This window comes from Oncorhynchus nerka, unplaced genomic scaffold (genome assembly GCF_034236695.1).
Source record: "Oncorhynchus nerka isolate Pitt River unplaced genomic scaffold, Oner_Uvic_2.0 unplaced_scaffold_781, whole genome shotgun sequence".
NCBI lineage: Eukaryota > Metazoa > Chordata > Actinopteri > Salmoniformes > Salmonidae > Oncorhynchus > Oncorhynchus nerka.
The window spans coordinates 159,826-183,794 of NW_027040448.1; the positions used below are offsets into that span (position 1 = coordinate 159,826).

General features: G+C 39.8%; 2 protein-coding genes across 2 annotated transcripts in view; both read right to left on the reverse strand.

The window, feature by feature from the left end:
- The window catches only part of LOC115127461 (potassium channel subfamily T member 1-like), an 83,281-nt gene extending 81,831 nt beyond the window's left edge, over nt 1-1,450 (reverse strand). Inside the window, exon 1 of the mRNA XM_065016891.1 lies at nt 1,302-1,450. Coding sequence (XP_064872963.1) covers nt 1,302-1,450 — 149 coding nt within the window. The remainder of the gene's footprint in view (nt 1-1,301) is intronic.
- A 323-nt stretch (nt 1,451-1,773) lies between these two features.
- The window catches only part of LOC115103520 (potassium channel subfamily T member 2-like), a 178,040-nt gene continuing 155,844 nt past the window's right edge, over nt 1,774-23,969 (reverse strand). Inside the window, exons 29-30 of the mRNA XM_065016892.1 lie at nt 2,257-2,365; nt 1,774-1,871 (exon numbers count right to left, since the gene is read on the reverse strand). Coding sequence (XP_064872964.1) covers nt 1,774-1,871; nt 2,257-2,365 — 207 coding nt within the window. The remainder of the gene's footprint in view (nt 1,872-2,256; nt 2,366-23,969) is intronic.

Genomic DNA, 23,969 nt, shown 5'->3' on the forward strand with positions numbered 1-23,969 from the left:
CGGACTGCCAGTGATGTACTGGGCCGCACGGACTGCCAGTGATGTACTGGGCCGTACGGACTGCCAGTGATGTACTGGGCCGCACGGACTGCCAGTGATGTACTGGGCCGTACGGACTGCCAGTGATGTACTGGGCCGCACGGACTGCCAGTGATGTACTGGGCGCACGGACTGCCAGTGATGTACTGGGCCGTACGGACTGCCAATGATGTACTGGGCCGTACGGACTGCCAGTGATGTACTGGGCCGTACGGACTGCCAGTGATGTACTGGGCCGTACGGACTGCCAGTGATGTACTTGGCCGTACGGACTGCCAGTGATGTACTGGGCCGTACGGACTGCCAGTGATGTACTGGGCCGTACGGACTGCCAGTGATGTACTGGGCGTACGGACTGCCAGTGATGTACTGGGGACGGACTGCCAGTGATGTACTGGGCCGCACGGACTGCCAGTGATGTACTGGGCCGCACGGACTGCCAGTGATGTACTGGGCCGCACGGACTGCCAGTGATGTACTGGGCCGCACGGACTGCCAGTGATGTACTGGGCCGTACGGACTGCCAGTGATGTACTGGGCCGCACGGACTGCCAGTGATGTACTGGGCCGCACGGACTGCCAGTGATGTACTTGGCCGTACGGACTGCCAGTGATGTACTGGGCCAGACGGACTGCCAGTGATGTACTGGGCCGTACGGACTGCCAGTGATGTACTGGGCCGTACGGACTGCCAGTGATGTACTGGGCCGTACGGACTGCCAGTGATGTACTGGGCCGTACGGACTGCCAGTGATGTACTGGGCCGTACGGACTGCCAGTGATGTACTGGGCCGTACGGACTGCCAGTGATGTACTGGGCCAGACGGACTGCCAGTGATGTACTGGGCCGTACGGACTGCCAGTGATGTACTGGGCCGTACGGACTGCCCTCTGTAGCGTGTTATGGTATAACTTTTTGAGGATCTAAGGACCCATGCAAAATCAGTCTTCTGAGGGGAAAAAGGTTTGTCGTGCTCTATTTCACGACTGTTTTGGTGTGCTTGGACCATGTTAGTTTGTTGGTGATGTGGACGCCAAGGAACTTGAAACTCTCGACCCAATCCACTACAGCCCCGTCAATGTTAATGGGGGCCTGTTCGGCCCGCCTTTTCCTGTAGTCCACGATCAGTTCCTTTGTCTTGCTCACATTGAGGGAGAGGTTGTTGCCCTGGCACCACATTGCCAGTACTCTGACCTCCTCCCTATAGGCTGTCTCATCATTGTCGGTGATCAGGCCTACCACTGTTGTGTAGTCAGCAAACTTAATGATGGTGTTGGAGTCGTGTTTGATCACGCAGTCGTGGGTGAACAGGGAGTACAGGAGGCGACTAAGTCTCAGAGTCCTTAGCTTAGTGATGAGCTTCGTGGGCACTATGTTGTTGAACGCTGAGCTGTAGTCAATGAACAGCATTCTCACATAGGTGTTTCTTTTGTCCAGGTGGGAAAGGTCAGTGTTGAGTGAGATTGAGATTGCGTCATCTGTGGATCTGTTGGGGCAGTATGCAAATTGGAGTGGGTGTAGGGTGTCCGGGAGGATGCTGTTGATGTGAGGCATGACCAGCCTTTCAAAGCACTTCATGGCTACCGATGTGAGTGCTACAGGGCGGTAATCATTTAGGCAGGTTACCTTTGATTCCTTGGGCACAGGGGCTATGGTGGTCTGCTTGAAACATGTAGGTATTACGAATAGGATTCAATTTTAATCCTGTATTGACGCTTTTCTTGTTTGATGGTTCATCTGAAGGCATAGCGGGATTTATTATAAACATCCGGATTTCTGTCCCGCTCCTTGAAAGCGGCAGCTCTAGCCTTTAGCTTGATGCGGATGTTGCCTGTAATCCATGGATGGGATATGTACGTATGGTCACTGTGGGAATGACGTTGTCGATGCGCTTATTGATGAAGCCGATGACTGAGGTGGTATACTCCTCAATGCCATTGTATGAATCCCGGAACATATTCCAGACAATGCTAGCAAAACAGTCCTGTAGTGTAGCATCTGACCACTTCCGTATTGAGCAAGATACTGGTTCTTCCTGCTTTAGTTTTTACTTGTAAGCAGGAATCCAGAGGATAGAATTATGGTCCGATTTTCCAAATGAAGGGCGGGGAGAGCTTTGTATGCATCTCTGTGTGTAAAGTAAAGGTAGTCTAGAGGTTTTTTTGCCTCTGGTTGCACATTTGCACAAAAATTTGGTAAAACTGATTTAAGTTTGCCTGCATTAAAGTCCCCGGCCACTAGGAGCGCCGCTTCTGGATAAGCATTTTCTTGTTTGCTTATGGCCTTATAGAGGTGGTTGAGTGCGATCTTAGTGCCAGCTTCGGTCTGTGGTGGTAAATAGACGGCTACGAATAATATGGATGAGAACTCTCTTGGCAGATAGTGTGGTATATAGCTTATCATAAGATACTCTACCACAGGCGAGCAATACCTCAAGACTTCTTTAATATTACACAATACAATGGTAGAAAGAGGTAAAAAGGTAGAAATACAAAAGGTAGAACAATTTAACTTCCATTTGACTAACTTTGTGTCCTTCCTTGCTTTGCATAACTCCTTTTGAAATGTTCAGGGGCCTTCTTTTGATAGTAAGTATGACGTGCATTTGACTTGCATTTTAATTTTTAATTGAGCGATTAAGAGATTTAATTTGTCACCTTACTCCCAATAAACATTCTGTTAGCGGAGATACGCCTGGTGTGTCCCAAGACCCACATTGGATTTATTTAGAAGAACAAAGGTGATAGATAAAGGATTAATGAGTGACTGTTTAAATCAGAGTGGGGAAGTTAAAGACTACCAGAACCCACTGGATTCTCCAATTACATTGAATGAGTTACAGGACAAAATAAAAACCCTCCAACCCAAAAAGGCCTGTGGTGTTGATGGTATCCTCAATGAAATGATCAAATATACAGACAACAAATTCCAATTGGCTATACTAAAACTCTAACATCATCCTTAGCTCTGGCATCTTACCCGATATTTGGAACCAAGGACTGATCATCCCAATCCACAAAAGTGGAGACAAATTTGACCCCAATAACTACCGTGGAATATGCATCAACAGTAACCTTGGGAAAATCCTCTGCATTATCATTAACAGCAGACTCGTACATTTCCTCAATGAAAACAATGTACTGAGCAAATGTCAAATTGGCTTTTAACCAAATTACCATACAAAAGACCATGTATTCACACAGCACACCCTAATTGACAACCAAACAAACCAAAACAAAGGCAGTCTTCTCATGCTTTGTTGATTTCAAAAAAGCCTTCGACTCAATTTGGCATGAGGGTCTGCTATACGAACTGATGGAAAGTGGTGTTGGGGGTAAAACATACGAAATTATAAAATTCATGTACACAAACAACAAGTGTGCGGTTAAAATTGGCAAAAAACACACACATTTCTTCACACAGGGTCGTGGGGTGAGACAGGGATGCAGATTAAGCCCCACCCTCTTCAACATATATATCAACGAATTGGCGCGGGCACTAGAAAAGTCTGCAGCACCCGGCCTCACCCTACTTGAATCCGAAGTCAAATGTCTGCTGTTTGCTGATGATCTGGTGCTTCTGTCACCAACCAAGGAGGGCCTACAGCAGCACCTAGATCTTATGCACAGATTCGGTCAGACCTGGGCCCTGACAGTAAATCTCAGTAAGACCAAAATAATGGTGTTCCAAATAAGGTCCAGTCACCAGGACCACGAATACAAATTCTATCTAGACACTGTTGCCCTAGAGCACACAAAAAACTATACATACCTTGGCCTAAACATCAGCGCCACAGGTAACTTCCACAAAGCTGTGAACGATCTGAGAGACAAGGCAAGAAGGGCATTCTATGCCATCAAAAGGAACATACATTTCAACATACCAATTAGGATTTGGCTAAAAATACTTGAATCAGTCATAGAGCCCATTGCCCTTTATGGTTGCGAGGTCTGGGGTCCGCTCACCAACCAAGACTTCACAAAATGGGACAAACACCAAATTGAGACTCTGCACGCAGAATTCTGCAAAAATATCCCTCGTGTACAACGTAGAACACCAAATAATGCATGCAGAGCAGAATTAGGCCGATACCCACTAATTATCAAAATCCAGAAAAGAGCAGTTCAATTCTATAACCACCTAAAAGGAAGTGATTCCCAAACCTTCCATAACAAAGCCATCACCTACAAAGAGATGAACCTGGAGAAGAGTCCCCTAAGCAAGCTGGTCCTGGGGCTCTGTTCACAAACACAAACACACCCTACAGAGCCCCAGGACAGCAGTACAATTAGACCCAACCAAATCATGAGAAAACAAAAAGATAATTACTTGACACATTGGAAAGTATTAACAAAAAAACAGAGCAAACTAGAATGCTATTTGGCCCTACACAGAGAGTACACAGCGGCAGAATACCTGACCACTGTGACTGACCCAAAATTAAGGAAAGCTTTGACTATGTACAGACTCAGTGAGCATAGCCTTGCTATTGAGAAAGGCCGCCGTAGGCAGACATGGCTCTCAAGAGAAGACAGGCTATGTGCTCACTGCCCACAAAATGAGGTGGAACCTGACCTGCACTTCCTAACCTCCTGCCCAATGTATGACCATATTAGAGAGGCATATTTCCCTCAGATTACACAGATCCACAAAGAATTAGAAAACAAATCCAATTTTGATAAACTCCTATATCTACTGGGTGAAATTCACAGCAGCAAGATTTGTGACCTGTTGCCCCGAGAAAAGGTCAACCAGTGAAGAACAAACACCATTGTAAATACAACCCATATTTATGCTTATTTAATTTATCTTGTGTCCTTTAACCGTTTGTACATTGTTAAAACACTGTATATATATAATATGACATGTGTAATGTCTTTATTGTTGTGAAACTTCTGTATGTCTAATGTTTACTGTTAATTTTTATTGTTTATTTCAATTTATATATTCACTTTATATATTATCTACCTCACTTGCTACCTCACTTGCTATATTATCTACCTCACTTGCTTTGGCAATGTTAACACATGTTTCCCATGCCAATAAAGCCCTTGAATTGAATTGAATTGAATTGAAGTTGAAGAGCAGTCAGAGATGACTTGGAGACACAGGAACAGGCAGACAAAGAGTGCGGCAACAACACCAATCACACAGCCTACAAATAAGGAGAGAGGAATTCAATGGGGCGACAGGAGGCAGGGAAATTGCACACCACTATGGCAGTCTAGTCTCACAGTGTTAGGTCCACCATTGAAGGAGAGCCAGGCAGGGGCAACGCGACCCTGACCCAGATACACACTGGGTATTGAAGAAGAGGAAAAGGAGGGTTTTACATTTCTTTGCTAAAAGAAAAACCTGTTCCCTTTCCTCAAAGGCTATAAGCTGAGAACATGTTTTTTTTCTTTAAACTATTTTTATACAGAACTCAGAATGTACAGTATGTATTCACTGTGAAGAGACAGAACATAATTCATTGTTTTTATCAACACATTCACCAGCTGAACACAGACATGGTTATATCAATTGCTCTCTCTCTCTCTCTCTCTCTCTCCTGCTCTCTCACTCTCTCTCTCTTTGTCTCTCTCTCTTTCTCTCTCTCTCTCTCTCTCTCTCTCTCTCTCTCTCTCTCTCTCTCTCTCTCCTGCTCTCTCACTCTCTCTCTCTTCGGCTCTCTCACTCTCTCTCTCTTCGGCTCTCTCTCTCTCTAGGATGCGGATGTATACAGTTAGTATGCTATGGGGGAAAATAACACCAGTCATCTTCTGCACTGTGACTGATATGAAAGTAAATCCTTGCTTGAGCCTCCGATGCACACCTTTCCCCTGCCCCCGCAATCCCTTCACACACTGCACACAAAATGAAAGTCATCATTTCCCAGGTCTGTGCATTGTGCAGGCCACAATGACAGTAAGCATGTGTGCTCAACAGCCTTTCACTACCATTTCCGGCCAAGCTCTAATGTTAGATCTTTACTGATTAAACCACGCCATACATCATCAGTGCAGCTGTCCTCCATGCTACCTTCCCTTCATCCCCCCATCTCAGTGAATCCTCCTCCATCCCTGTCTCCATCACTCTCTTCTCTCACTCTGGGAACCTGTGTTAACACACGGTCTCGTCTCTCCTATCCTACTTGAATGGGGGGTTAAAAGGCTTCGAGTGATAGAGCGGGATTCCAATATGTCTGCAGAAAGAATTGGGTGTCAGCTACGATAGGACACTTTGGGTTTGAACTACAGTAAGTGAAGTAGGATGTTCTTGGGACAATCGATTCCTATTGTAGCTAAGACCTCTATTCAGTAAAGACCCTTATTTCCCCCTACCACTACCAATCACAACAGGTAAACCACTGCTATTCAACTAAATACTGTAGAAGTTTTCTTATTCCAGCTACTCAGAAAGACAATGACAATCCAACCATCTGTGGCATTTCATCTACCAATCTCCTCATTCTACATGATGTATTGTACTCCGATGGGTGAAATATGAGCTGATTCATCTCTGTGCCCTCTTCTCAGTGTCTCATGGGCTGCTTGGAGCACAATACAATTCCTGCAGCGTATTACACTAATATGATTTGGTACCGAGAGAGAAGCAATCAGATGGACGTGTGTTTGTGATCCCTCCACACGAGCACACCCACCCATCTTTTCCTATGGTCTTCTTTCATCCATCCTGCATTCCTGTCTCTTTTGTATTATTCAAAGCCTGGCTTTTGGGAATTTACTAAAGTTTTACTAGATAACATTATGTAGGTCTTATCTTACATAACATATTCATAACAAGTTTGTAGATAAAATCATGTGTGGTGTAAAGAGATCAGCAAAGAGTCACTGTATGTGTCAAATAAATAAATAAATATATATATAAACTACCGTTCAAAAGTTTGGGGTCACTTAGAAATGTCCTTGTTTTTTAAAGAAAAGCACATTTTTTGTCCATTTAAAATCCTCCATTTCTTGGCAATTTCTTGCATGAAATAGCCTTCATTTCTCAGAACAAAAATAAACTGACGAGTTTCAGAAGAAAGTTATTTGTTTCTGGCCATTTTGAGCCTGTAATCGAACCCACAAACGCTGATGCTCCAGATAATCAACTAGTCTAAAGAAGGCCAGTTTTATTGCTTCTTTAATCAGCAGTTTTCAGCTGTGCTAATATAATTGCAAAATGATTTTCTAATGATCAATTAGCCTTTTAAAATGATAAACTTGAATTAGCTAACACAATGTGTCATTGGAACACAGGAGTGATGGTTGATGATAAAGGGCCTCTGTCGCCTACGTAGATATTCCATAAAGAAATCTGCCGTTTCCAGATACAATAGTCATTTACAACATTAACAATGTCTACACTGTATTTCTGATCAATTTGATGTGATTTCAATGGACAAAAAATGTGCTTATCTTTCAAAAACAAGGACATTTCTAAGCGACCCCAAACCTTTTAACAGTAGTGTATATATCAGTAACAAGCCCTCAGCAGAACATGAGGTTGACAGCCTAACAGGCTATATGGCTAACTATGACACAAGGCTTTATGTAACATAACATTGAAGGAGGCCTTGGATTTAATGCATGACATTTCTATGAAAACACCCATCCCTGTAGCCTATCGGTCGTCCTTACTCAGGTGTATAGGTTTACTTCTGATTCCCATGCTTCAGTGTATTGCTACATAGGCTGGCACAACTATTGTATAACCGTGTAGCCGACGGTTATGGATGAAGACCGCCATGAAAATAAAATAACTGCCATAACCGTTTAATATACAGTATATATGTCACGTTCTGACCTTGGTTCTTTTATTTATGTCTTTGTTTTAGTATGGTCAGGGCGTGAGTTGGGTGGGTTGTCTATGTTCCGTTTTCTATGTTGTGTTTGCGTTTGGCCTGGTATGGTTCTCAATCAGAGGCAGGTGTCGTTAGTTGTCTCTGATTGAGAATCGTACTTAGGTAGCCTTTTCCCACTTGTGTTTCGTGGGTGTTTATTTTCCGTTTCAGTGTTTGCACCATTCGGGACTGTTTCGGTTTTCATTTTGATTCTCTTGTTCTTTTGTATTTTGTATTCAGTCTCATTAAATTATATTATGGATACATACAACGCTGCATTTTGGTCCTCCGATCATAATAATACTGTATAATGTTGGGGCTGCCTCCATACTCTGTATCATAATAATACTGTATAATGTTGGAGCTGCCTCCATACTCTGTACCATAATAATACTGTATAATGCTGGGACTGCCTCCATACTCTGTACCATAATAATACTGTATAATGCTGGAGCTGCCTCCATACTCTGTACCATAATAATACTGTATAATGTTGGGACTGCCTCCATACTCTGTATCATAATAATACTGTATAATGTTGGGACTGCCTCCATACTCTGTATCATAATAATACTGTATAATGTTGGAGCTGCCTCCATACTCTGTATCATAATAATACTGTATAATGCTGGAGCTGCCTCCATACTCTGTATCATAATAATACTGTATAATGCTGGAGCTGCCTCCATACTCTGTATCATAATAATACTGTATAATGTTGGGGCTGCCTCCATACTCTGTATCATAATAATACTGTATAATGTTGGAGCTGCCTCCATACTCTGTATCATAATAATACTGTATAATGCTGGGAGCTGCCTCCATACTCTGTATCATAATAATACTGTATAATGTTAATACTGTATCATAATAATACTGTATAATGTTGGGGCTGCCTCCATACTCTGTACCATAATAATACTGTATAATGTTGGGGCTGCCTCCATACTCTGTACCATAATAATACTGTATAATGCCTCCATACTCTGGTATAATGTTGGGACTGCCTCCATACTCTGTATCATAATAATACTGTATAATGTTGGGGCTGCCTCCATACTCTGTACCATAATAATACTGTATAATGCTGGGACTGCCTCCATACTCTGTACCATAATAATACTGTATAATACTGTATAATGGGCCTCCATGCCTCCTGTATAATACTCTACTCTGTACCATAATAATACTGTATAATGTTGGGGCTGCCTCCATACTCTGTACCATAATAATACTGTATAATGTTGGGCTGCCTCCATACTCTGTACCATAATAATACTGTATAATGCTGGGACTGCCTCCATACTCTGTACCATAATAATACTGTATAATGTTGGAGCTGCCTCCATACTCTGTATCATAATAATACTGTATAATGTTGGAGCTGCCTCCATACTCTGTATCATAATAATACTGTATAATGTGCTGGCTGCCTCCATACTCTGTATCATAATAATACTGTATAATGTTGGGGCTGCCTCCATACTCTGTACCATAATAATACTGTATAATGCTGGAGCTGCCTCCATACTCTGTATCATAATAATACTGTATAATGTTGGAGCTGCCTCCATACTCTGTATCATAATAATACTGTATAATGTTGGGGCTGCCTCCATACTCTGTACCATAATAATACTGTATAATGTTGGGGCTGCCTCCATACTCTGTATCATAATAATACTGTATAATGCTGGAGCTGCCTCCATACTCTGTATCATAATAATACTGTATAATGTTGGGGCTGCCTCCATACTCTGTATCATAATAATACTGTATAATGTTGGGGCTGCCTCCATACTCTGTATCATAATAATACTGTATAATGTTGGGGCTGCCTCCATACTCTGTACCATAATAATACTGTATAATGTTGGGACTGCCTCCATACTCTGTATCATAATAATACTGTATAATGCTGGAGCTGCCTCCATACTCTGTACCATAATAATACTGTATAATGTTGGAGCTGCCTCCATACTCTGTATCATAATAATATTGTATAATGTTGGGGCTGCCTCCATACTCTGTATACATAATAATACTCTGTATCATAATAACTGTATAATGCTGGAGCTGCCTCCATACTCTCCATAATAATACTGTATAATGCTGGTGCTGTATACCATACTGTATAATGTTGGGCTGCCTCCATATCATAATAATACTGTATAATGTTGGGACTGCCTCCATACTCTGTACCATAATAATACTGTATAATGCTGGAGCTGCCTCCATACTCTGTATCATAATAATACTGTATAATGCTGGGCTGCCTCCATACTCTGTATCATAATAATACTGTATAATGTTGGGACTGCCTCCATACTCTGTATCATAATAATACTGTATAATGCTGGGACTGCCTCCATACCATAATAATACTGTATAATCATAATAATACTGTATAATGTTGGGGCTGCCTCCATACTCTGTATCATAATAATACTGTATAATGTTGGGGCTGCCTCCATACTCTGTATCATAATAATAATAATACTGTATAATGTTGGGACTGCCTCCATACTCTGTATCATAATAATACTGTATAATGCTGGGAGCTGCCTCCATACTCTGTACCATAATAATACTGTATAATGTTGGGGCTGCCTCCATACTCTGTATCATAATAATACTGTATAATGCTGGAGCTGCCTCCATACTCTGTATCATAATAATACTGTATAATAACTCTGTATCATAATAATACTGTATAATGTTGGAGCTGCCTCCATACTCTGTATCATAATAATACTGTATAATGTTGGGGCTGCCTCCATACTCTGTACCATAATAATACTGTATAATAATACTCTGTATATAATGTTGGGCTGCCTCCATACTCTGTATCATAATAATACTGTATAATGCTGGGACTGCCTCCATACTCTGTACCATAATAATACTGTATAATGTTGGGACTGCCTCCATACTCTGTATCATAAAAATACTGTATAATGTTGGAGCTGCCTCCATACTCTGTATCATAATAATACTGTATAATGTTGGGGCTGCCTCCATACTCTGTACCATAATAATACTGTATAATGTTGGGGCTGCCTCCATACTCTGTACCATAATAATACTGTATAATGTTGGGGCTGCCTCCATACTCTGTATCATAATAATACTGTATAATGCTGGAGCTGCCTCCATACTCTGTACCATAATAATACTGTATAATGCTGGAGCTGCCTCCATACTCTGTATCATAATAATACTGTATAATGTTGGAGCTGCCTCCATACTCTGTATCATAATAATACTGTATAATGTTGGGGCTGCCTCCATACTCTGTATCATAATAATACTGTATAATGTTGGGCTGCCTCCATACTCTGTCATAATAATACTGTATAATGCTGGGGCTGCCTCCATACTCTGTATCATAATAATACTGTATAATGTTGGGACTGCCTCCATACTCTGTATCATAATAATACTGTATAATGTTGGGGCTGCCTCCATACTCTGTATCATAATAATACTGTATAATGTTGGGGCTGCCTCCATACTCTGTATCATAATAATACTGTATAATGTTGGGGCTGCCTCCATACTCTCCATACTCTGTATCATAATAATACTGTATAATGTTGGGACTGCCTCCATACTCTGTATCATAATAATACTGTATAATGTTGGGACTGCCTCCATACTCTGTACCATAATAATACTGTATAATGTTGGGGCTGCCTCCATACTCTGTACCATAATAATACTGTATAATGCTGGGACTGCCTCCATACTCTGTATCATAATAATACTGTATAATGTTGGGACTGCCTCCATACTCTGTATCATAATAATACTGTATAATGTTGGGGCTGCCTCCATACTCTGTACCATAATAATACTGTATAATGTTGGGGCTGCCTCCATACTCTGTATCATAGTAATACTGTATAATGCTGGGACTGCCTCCATACTCTGTATCATAATAATACTGTATAATGTTGGAGCTGCCTCCATACTCTGTATCATAATAATACTGTATAATGCTGGAGCTGCCTCCATACTCTGTATCATAATAATACTGTATAATGCTGGGACTGCCTCCATACTCTGTATCATAATAATACTGTATAATGTTGGAGCTGCCTCCATACTCTGTATCATAATAATACTGTATAATGTTGGAGCTGCCTCCATACTCTGTACCATAATAATACTGTATAATGCCTCCATACTCTGGTAATACTGGCTGCCTCCATACTCTGTATCATAATAATACTGTATAATGTGGGGCTGCCTCCATACTCTGTACCATAATAATACTGTATAATGTTGGGGCTGCCTCCATACCTCCTGTATAACTGGGGCTGCCTCCATATCATAATAATACTGTATAATGTTGGGACTGCCTCCATACTCTGTATCATAATAATACTGTATAATGTTGGGGCTGCCTCCATACTCTGTACCATAATAATACTGGGTGCCTCCATAATGTACCATAATAATACTGTATAATGTTGGGCTGCCTCCATACTCTGTCATAATAATACTGTATAATGTTGGGGCTGCCTCCATACTCTGTATCATAATAATACTGTATAATGTTGGGACTGCCTCCATACTCTGCATCATAATAATACTGTATAATGTTGGGACTGCCTCCATACTCTGTATCATAATAATACTGTATAATGTTGGGGCTGCCTCCATACTCTGTATCATAATAATACTGTATAATGCTGGAGCTGCCTCCATACTCTGTATCATAATAATACTGTATAATGCTGGGAGCTGCCTCCATACTCTGTATCATAATAATACTGTATAATGTTGGGGACTGCCTCCATACTCTGTATCATAATAATACTGTATAATGTTGGGACTGCCTCCATACTCTGTATCATAATAATACTGTATAATGTTGGGGCTGCCTCCATACTCTGTATCATAATAATACTGTATAATGCTGGGGCTGCCTCCATACTCTGTATCATAATAATACTGTATAATGTTGGGGCTGCCTCCATACTCTGTATCATAATAATACTGTATAATGTTGGGGCTGCCTCCATACTCTGTACCATAATAATACTGTATAATGCTGGAGCTGCCTCCATACTCTGTACCATAATAATACTGTATAATGCTGGGGCTGCCTCCATACTCTGTACCATAATAATACTGTATAATGCTGGGACTGCCTCCATACTCTGCATCATAGTAATACTGTATAATGTTGGGGCTGCCTCCATACATAATAATACTGCCTCCATACTCTGTACCATAATAATACTGTATAATGCTGGGGCTGCCTCCATACTCTGTATCATAATAATACTGTATAATGTTGGGGCTGCCTCCATACTCTGTATCATAATAATACTGTATAATGTTGGGACTGCCTCCATACTCTGTATCATAATAATACTGTATAATGTTGGGGCTGCCTCCATACTCTGTACCATAATAATACTGTATAATGCTGGGGCTGCCTCCATACTCTGTATCATAATAATACTGTATAATGTTGGGGCTGCCTCCATACTCTGTACCATAATAATACTGTATAATGTTACTGCCTCCATACTCTGCATCATAATAATACTGTATAATGTTGGGACTGCCTCCATACTCTGCATCTAATAATACTGTATAATAATACTGTATAATATGTATAATGTTGGGGCTGCCTCCATACTCTGTATCATAATAATACTGTATAATGCTGGGACTGCCTCCATACTCTGTATCATAATAATACTGTATAATGTTGGGGCTGCCTCCATACTCTGTATCATAATAATACTGTATAATGTTGGACTGCCTCCATACCATCATAATAATACTGTATAATGTTGGAGCTGCCTCCATACTCTGTATCATAATAATACTGTATAATGCTGGGCTGCCTCCATACTCTGTATCATAATAATACTGTATAATGTTGGGGCTGCCTCCATACTCTGTATCATAATAATACTGTATAATGTTGGGAGCTGCCTCCATACTCTGTATCCTGTATAATAGCTGCCTCCATACTCTGTATCATAATAATACTGTATAATGCTGGGGCTGCCTCCATACTCTGTATCATAATAATACTGTATAATGTTGGGGCTGCCTCCATACTCTGTATCATAATAATACTGTATAATGTTGGGGCTGCCTCCATACTCTGTATCATAATAATACTGTATAATGTTGGGGCTGCCTCCATACTCTGTATCATAATAATACTGTATAATGTTGGGACTGCCTCCATACTCTGTATCCATAATAATACTGTATAATGCTGGAGCTGCCTCCATACTCTGTACCATAATAATACTGTATAATGTTGGAGCTGCCTCCATACTCTGTATCATAATAATACTGTATAATGTTGGGACTGCCTCCATACTCTGTATCATAATAATACTGTATAATGTTGGGCTGCCTACTCTGTACCATAATAATACTGTATAATGTTGGGGCTGCCTCCATACTCTGTACCATAATAATACTGTATAATGTTACTGCCTCCATACTCTGTATCATAATAATACTGTATAATGTTGGGGCTGCCTCCATACTCTGTATCATAATAATACTGTATAATGTTGGGACTGCCTCCATACTCTGTACCATAATAATACTGTATAATGTTCTGCCTCCATACTCTGTACCATAATAATATCATAATAATACTGTATAATGTTGGGACTGCCTCCATACTCTGTACCATAATAATACTGTATAATGTTGGGGCTGCCTCCATACTCTGTATCATAATAATACTGTATAATGTTGGGACTGCCTCCATACTCTGCATCATAATAATACTGTATAATGTTGGGGCTGCCTCCATACTCTGTATCATAATAATACTGTATAATGTTGGGCTGCCTCCATACTCTGTATCATAATAATACTGTATAATGTTGGGGCTGCCTCCATACTCTGTACCATAATAATACTGTATAATGTTGGGGCTGCCTCCATACTCTGTATCATAATAATACTGTATAATGTTGGGACTGCCTCCATACTCTGTACCATAATAATACTGTATAATGTTGGGACTGCCTCCATACTCTGTATCATAATAATACTGTATAATGTTGGGACTGCCTCCATACTCTGTACCATAATAATACTGTATAATGTTGGGGCTGCCTCCATACTCTGTACCATAATAATACTGTATAATGTTGGGCTGCCTCCATACTCTGTATCATAATAATACTGTATAATGTTGGGGCTGCCTCCATACTCTGTACCATAATAATACTGTATAATGTTGGGGCTGCCTCCATACTCTGTACCATAATAATACTGTATAATAATACATAATAATACTGTATAATGTTGGGACTGCCTCCATACTCTGTATCATAATAATACTGTATAATGTTGGGGCTGCCTCCATACTCTGTATCATAATAATACTGTATAATGTTGGGACTGCCTCCATACTCTGTATCATAATAATACTGTATAATGTTGGGGCTGCCTCCATACTCTGTATCATAATAATACTGTATAATGCTGGAGCTGCCTCCATACTCTGTATCATAATAATACTGTATAATGTTGGGACTGCCTCCATACTCTGTATCATAATAATACTGTATAATGTTGGGGCTGCCTCCATACTCTGTATCATAATAATACTGTATAATGTTGGGGCTGCCTCCATACTCTGTACCATAATAATACTGTATAATGTTGGGACTGCCTCCATACTCTGTATCATAATAATACTGTATAATGCTGGGACTGCCTCCATACTCTGTATCATAATAATACTGTATAATGTTGGGGCTGCCTCCATACTCTGTATCATAATAATACTGTATAATGTTGGGACTGCCTCCATACTCTGTATCTGTATAATAATACTGTATCATAATAATATAATGTTGGGACTGCCTCCATACTCTGTATCATAATAATACTGTATAATGCTGGAGCTGCCTCCATATAACCATAATAATACTGTATAATGTTGGGCTGCCTCCATACTCTGTATCATAATAATACTGTATAATGTTGGGACTGCCTCCATACTCTGCATCATAATAATACTGTATAATGCTGGGGCTGCCTCCATACTCTGTACCATAATAATACTGTATAATGTTGGGACTGCCTCCATACTCTGTATCATAATAATACTGTATAATGCTGGGACTGCCTCCATACTCTGTATCATAATAATACTGTATAATGTTGGGGCTGCCTCCATACTCTGTATCATAATAATACTGTATATAATATCATAATAATACTGTATGGGACTGCCTCCATACTCTGTATCATAATAATACTGTATAATGTTGGGGCTGCCTCCATACTCTGTATCATAATAATACTGTATAATGTTGGGGCTGCCTCCATACTCTGTATCATAATAATACTGTATAATGTTGGGACTGCCTCCATACTCTGTATCATAATAATACTGTATAATGTTGGGGCTGCCTCCATACTCTGTACCATAATAATACTGTATAATGTTGGGGCTGCCTCCATACTCTGTATCATAATAATACTGTATAATGTTGGGACTGCCTCCATACTCTGTATCATAATAATACTGTATAATGTTGGGGCTGCCTCCATACTCTGTATCATAATAATACTGTATAATGTTGGGGCTGCCTCCATACTCTGTATCATAATAATACTGTATAATGTTGGGACTGCCTCCATACTCTGCATCATAATAATACTGTATAATGCTGGGACTGCCTCCATACTCTGTATCATAATAATACTGTATAATGTTGGGGCTGCCTCCATACTCTGTACCATAATAATACTGTATAATGTTGGGGCTGCCTCCATACTCTGTATCATAATAATACTGTATAATGTTGGGGCTGCCTCCATACTCTGTCATAATAATACTGTATAATGCTGGGGCTGCCTCCATACTCTGTATCATAATAATACTGTATAATGTTGGGACTGCCTCCATACTCTGTATCATAATAATACTGTATAATGTTGGGGCTGCCTCCATACTCTGCATCATAATAATACTGTATAATGTTGGGGCTGCCTCCATACTCTGTACCATAATAATACTGTATAATGCTGGAGCTGCCTCCATACTCTGCATCATAATAATACTGTATAATGCTGGAGCTGCCTCCATACTCTGTACCATAATAATACTGTATAATGTTGGGGCTGCCTCCATACTCTGTACCATAATAATACTGTATAATGCTGGGGCTGCCTCCATACTCTGTATCATAATAATACTGTATAATGTTGGGGCTGCCTCCATACTCTGTATCATAATAATACTGTATAATGTTGGGGCTGCCTCCATACTCTGTATCATAGTAATACTGTATAATGTTGGGGCTGCCTCCATACTCTGTCATAATAATACTGTATAATGCTGGGGCTGCCTCCATACTCTGTATCATAATAATACTGTATAATGTTGGGGCTGCCTCCATACTCTGTATCATAATAATACTGTATAATGTTGGGACTGCCTCCATACTCTGTACCATAATAATACTGTATAATGTTGGGGCTGCCTCCATACTCTGTATCATAATAATACTGTATAATGTTGGGGCTGCCTCCATACTCTGTATCATAATAATACTGTATAATGCTGGGCTGCCTCCATACTCTGTCCATAATAATACTGTATAATGCTGGGGCTGCCTCCATACTCTGTATCATAATAATACTGTATAATGCCTCCATACTCTGGGTATAATGCTGCCTCCATACTCTGTATCATAATAATACTGTATAATGTTGCTGCCTCCATACTCTGTACCATAATAATACTGTATAATGCTGGAGCTGCCTCCATACTCTGTATCATAATAATACTGTATAATACTGCCTCCATACTGTATCATAATAATACTGTATAATGTTGGGGCTGCCTCCATACTCTGTATCATAATAATACTGTATAATGTTGGGACTGCCTCCATACTCTGCATAATAATACTGTATAATGCTGGGGCTGCCTCCATACTCTGTACCATAATAATACTGTATAATGTTGGGGCTGCCTCCATACTCTGTATCATAATAATACTGTATAATGTTGGGGCTGCCTCCATACTCTGTATCATAATAATACTGTATAATGCTGGGGCTGCCTCCATGTATCATAATAATACTGTATATCATAATAATACTGTATAATGCTGGGGCTGCCTCCATACTCTGTATCATAATAATACTGTATAATGCTGGGGCTGCCTCCATACTCTGTATCATAGTAATACTGTATAATGTTGGGGCTGCCTCCATACTCTGTCATAATAATACTGTATAATGCTGGGGCTGCCTCCATACTCTGTATCATAATAATACTGTATAATGTTGGGGCTGCCTCCATACTCTGTACCATAATAATACTGTATAATGCTGGAGCTGCCTCCATACTCTGTATCATAATAATACTGTATAATGTTGGGACTGCCTCCATACTCTGTACCATAATAATACTGTATAATGTTGGGGCTGCCTCCATACTCTGTATCATAATAATACTGTATAATGTTGGGACTGCCTCCATACTCTGTATCATAATAATACTGTATAATGTTGGGGCTGCCTCCATACTCTGTACCATAATAATACTGTATAATGTTGGGGCTGCCTCCATACTCTGTACCATAATAATACTGTATAATGTTGGAGCTGCCTCCATACTCTGTATCATAATAATACTGTATAATGCTGGGGCTGCCTCCATACTCTGTACCATAATAATACTGTATAATGTTGGGGCTGCCTCCATACTCTGTACCATAATAATACTGTATAATGTTGGGACTGCCTCCATACTCTGTATCATAATAATACTGTATAATGTTGGGGCTGCCTCCATACTCTGTACCATAATAATACTGTATAATGTTGGGACTGCCTCCATACTCTGCATCATAATAATACTGTATAATGTTGGGACTGCCTCCATACTCTGTATCATAATAATACTGTATAATGTTGGGACTGCCTCCATACTCTGTACCATAATAATACTGTATAATGCTGGGACTGCCTCCATACTCTGTATCATAATAATACTGTATAATGTTGGGGCTGCCTCCATACTCTGTATCATAATAATACTGTATAATGTTGGGGCTGCCTCCATACTCTATCATAATAATACTGTATAATGTTGGGGCTGCCTCCATACTCTGTATCATAATAATACTGTATAATGCAGGAGCTGCCTCCATACTCTGTATCATAATAATACTGTATAATGTTGGGGCTGCCTCCATACTCTGTATCATAATAATACTGTATAATGTTGGGGCTGCCTCCATACTCTGTACCATAATAATACTGTATAATGCTGGAGCTGCCTCCATACTCTGTACCATAATAATACTGTATAATGTTGGGACTGCCTCCATACTCTGTATCATAATAATACTGTATAATGTTGGGGCTGCCTCCATACTCTGTACCATAATAATACTGTATAATGCTGGGACTGCCTACTCTGTATCATAATAATACTGTATAATGTTGGGGCTGCCTCCATACTCTGTATCATAATAATACTGTATAATGTTGGGGCTGCCTCCATACTCTGTACCATAATAATACTGTATAATGTTGGGACTGCCTCCATACTCTGTATCATAATAATACTGTATAATGTTGGGACTGCCTCCATACTCTGTATCATAATAATACTGTATAATGTTGGGGCTGCCTCCATACTCTGTATCATAATAATACTGTATAATGTTGGGACTGCCTCCATACTCTGTATCATAATAATACTGTATAATGTTGGGGCTGCCTCCATACTCTGTATCATAATAATACTGTATAATGTTGGGGCTGCCTCCATACTCTGTATCATAATAATACTGTATAATGTTGGGGCTGCCTCCATACTCTGTATCATAATAATACTGTATAATGTTGGGAGCTGCCTCCATACTCTGTATCATAATAATACTGTATAATGTTGGGGCTGCCTCCATACTCTGTATCATAATAATACTGTATAATAATACTGTATCATAATAATGTATAATGGGGCTGCCTCCATACTCTGTACCATAATAATACTGTATAATGTTGGGACTGCCTCCATACTCTGCATCATAATAATACTGTATAATGTTGGGGCTGCCTCCATACTCTGTATCATAATAATACTGTATAATGTTGGGGCTGCCTCCATACTCTGTATCATAATAATACTGTATAATGTTGGGGCTGCCTCCATACTCCATAATAATACTGTATAATGTTGGGGACTCTGTATCATAATAATACTGTATAATGTTGGGGCTGCCTCCATACTCTGTATCATAATAATACTGTATAATGTTGGGGCTGCCTCCATACTCTGTACCATAATAATACTGTATAATGTTGGGACTGCCTCCATACTCTGTATCATAATAATACTGTATAATGCCTCCATACTCTGGGGCTGCCTCCATACTCTGTACCATAATAATACTGTATAATGTTGGGGCTGCCTCCATACTCTCCTGTATAATACTCTGTATCATAATAATACTGTATAATGTTGGGACTGCCTCCATACTCTGTACCATAATAATACTGTATAATGTTGGGGCTGCCTCCATACTCTGTATCATAATAATACTGTATAATGCTGGAGCTGCCTCCATACTCTGTATCATAATAATACTGTATAATGTTGGGGCTGCCTCCATACTCTGTATCATAATAATACTGTATAATGCTGGGACTGCCTCCATACTCTGTATCATAATAATACTGTATAATGTTGGGGCTGCCTCCATACTCTGTACCATAATAATACTGTATAATGCTGGAGGTGCCTCCATACTCTGCATCATAATAATACTGTATAATGTTGGAGCTGCCTCCATACTCTGTATCATAATAATACTGTATAATGTTGGGGCTGCCTCCATACTCTGTATCATAATAATACTGTATAATGTTGGGGCTGCCTCCATACTCTCATAATAATACTCTGCCTCCATACTCTGTATCATAATAATACTGTATAATGTTGGGGCTGCCTCCATACTCTGTACCATAATAATACTGTATAATGTTGGGGCTGCCTCCATACTCTGAATATCATAATAATACTGTATAATGTTGGGGCTGCCTCCATACTCTGTACCATAATAATACTGTATAACTAATAATACTGTATAATGTTGGGACTGCCTCCATACTCTGTACCATAATAATACTGTATAATGTTGGGGCTGCCTCCATACTCTGTATCATAATAATACTGTATAATGCTGGAGCTGCCTCCATACTCTGTATCATAATAATACTGTATAATGTTGGGGCTGCCTCCATACTCTGTACCATAATAATACTGTATAATGTTGGGACTGCCTCCATACTCTGTATCATAATAATACTGTATAATGCTGGAGCTGCCTCCATACTCTGTACCATAATAATACTGTATAATGTTGGGGCTGCCTCCATACTCTGTATCATAATAATACTGTATAATGTTGGGGCTGCCTCCATACTCTGTATCATAATAATACTGTATAATGTTGGGGCTGCCTCCATACTCTGTACCATAATAATACTGTATAATGTTGGGACTGCCTCCATACTCTGCATCATAATAATACTGTATAATGCATCATAATAATACTGTATAATGTTGGGACTGCCTCCATACTCTGTACCATAATAATACTGTATAATGTTGGGGCTGCCTCCATACTCTGTACCATAATAATCATAAATAATACTGTATAATGTTGGGACTGCCTCCATACTCTGTATCATAATAATACTGTATAATGTTGGGGCTGCCTCCATACTCTGTATCATAATAATACTGTATAATGTTGGGGCTGCTCTCCATACTGGAGCTGCCTCCATATCATAATAATACTGTATAATGTTGGGCTGCCTCCATACTCTGTATCATAGTAATACTGTATAATGTTGGGGCTGCCTCCATACTCTGTCATAATAATACTGTATAATGCTGGGGCTGCCTCCATACTCTGTATCATAATAATACTGTATAATGTTGGGACTGCCTCCATACTCTGTATCATAATAATACTGTATAATGCTGGGACTGCCTCCATACTCTGCATCATAATAATACTGTATAATGTTGGGGCTGCCTCCATACTCTGTACCATAATAATACTGTATAATGCTGGAGCTGCCTCCATACTCTGTATCATAATAATACTGTATAATGTTGGGACTGCCTCCATACTCTGTACCATAATAATACTGTATAATGTTGGGGCTGCCTCCATACTCTGTACCATAATAATAATAATACTGCCTCCATACTCTGTACCATAATAATACTGTATAATGTTGGGGCTGCCTCCATACTCTGTATCATAATAATACTGTATAATGTTGGGGCTGCCTCCATACTCTGTACCATAATAATACTGTATAATGTTGGGCTGCCTCCATACTCTGTATCATAATAATACTGTATAATGCTGGAGCTGCCTCCATACTCTGTATCATAATAATACTGTATAATGCTGGAGCTGCCTCCATATGTATCATAATAATACTGTATAATGCTGGGGCTGCCTCCAACTCTGTCATAATAATACTGTATAATGCTGGTGCTGCCTCCATACTCTGTATCATAATAATACTGTATAATGGGGCTGCCTCCATACTCTGTATCATAATAATACTGTATAATGCTGGGGCTGCCTCCATACTCTGTATCATAATAATACTGTATAATGCTGTACCATAATAATAATGTATAATGCTGGGCTGCCTCCATACTCTGTATCATAATAATACTGTATAATGTTGGGACTGCCTCCATACTCTGTACCATAATAATACTGTATAATGTTGGGGCTGCCTCCATACTCTGTACCATAATAATACTGTATAATGTTGGGACTGCCTCCATACTCTGTATCATAATAATACTGTATAATGTTGGGGCTGCCTCCATACTCTGTATCATAATAATACTGTATAATGTTGGGGCTGCCTCCATACTCTGTACCATAATAATACTGTATAATGTTGGAGCTGCCTCCATACTCTGTATCATAATAATACTGTATAATGCTGGGAGCTGCCTCCATACTCTGTACCATAATAATACTGTATAATGTTGGGGCTGCCTCCATACTCTGTATCATAATAATACTGTATAATGCTGGGGCTGCCTCCATACTCTGTATCATAATAATACTGTATAATGTTGGGGCTGCCTCCATACTCTGTACCATAATAATACTGTATAATGTTGGGACTGCCTCCATACTCTGCATCATAATAATACTGTATAATGTTGGGACTGCCTCCATACTCTGCATCATAATAATACTGTATAATGTTGGGACTGCCTCCATACTCTGTACCATAATAATACTGTATAATGCTGGGACTGCCCATACTCTGTACCATAATAATACTGTATAATGTTGGGGCTGCCTAATACTGTATAATGTATAATGTTGGGGCTGCCTCCATACTCTGTACCATAATAATACTGTATAATGTTGGAGCTGCCTCCATACTCTGTATCATAATATAATACTGTATAATGTTGGGACTGCCTCCATACTCTGTCATAATACTGTATAATGCTGGAGCTGCCTCCATACTCTGTATCATAATAATACTGTATAATGTTGGTGCTGCCTCCATACTCTGTATCATAGTAATACTGTATAATGCTGGGGTTGCCTCCATACTCTGTATCATAATAATACTGTATAATGTTGGGGCTGCCTCCATACTCTGTACCATAATAATACTGTATAATGCTGGAGCTGCCTCCATACTCTGTATCATAATAATACTGTATAATGTTGGGACTGCCTCCATACTCTGTACCATAATAATACTGTATAATGTTGGGGCTGCCTCCATACTCTGTACCATAATAATACTGTATAATGTTGGGACTGCCTCCATACTCTGTACCATAATAATACTGTATAATGTTGGGGCTGCCTCCATACTCTGTACCATAATAATACTGTATAATGTTGGGGCTGCCTCCATACTCTGTACCATAATAATACTGTATAATGTTGGGACTGCCTCCATACTCTGTACCATAATAATACTGTATAATGTTGGGGCTGCCTCCATACTCTGTACCATAATAATACTGTATAATGTTGGGACTGCCTCCATACT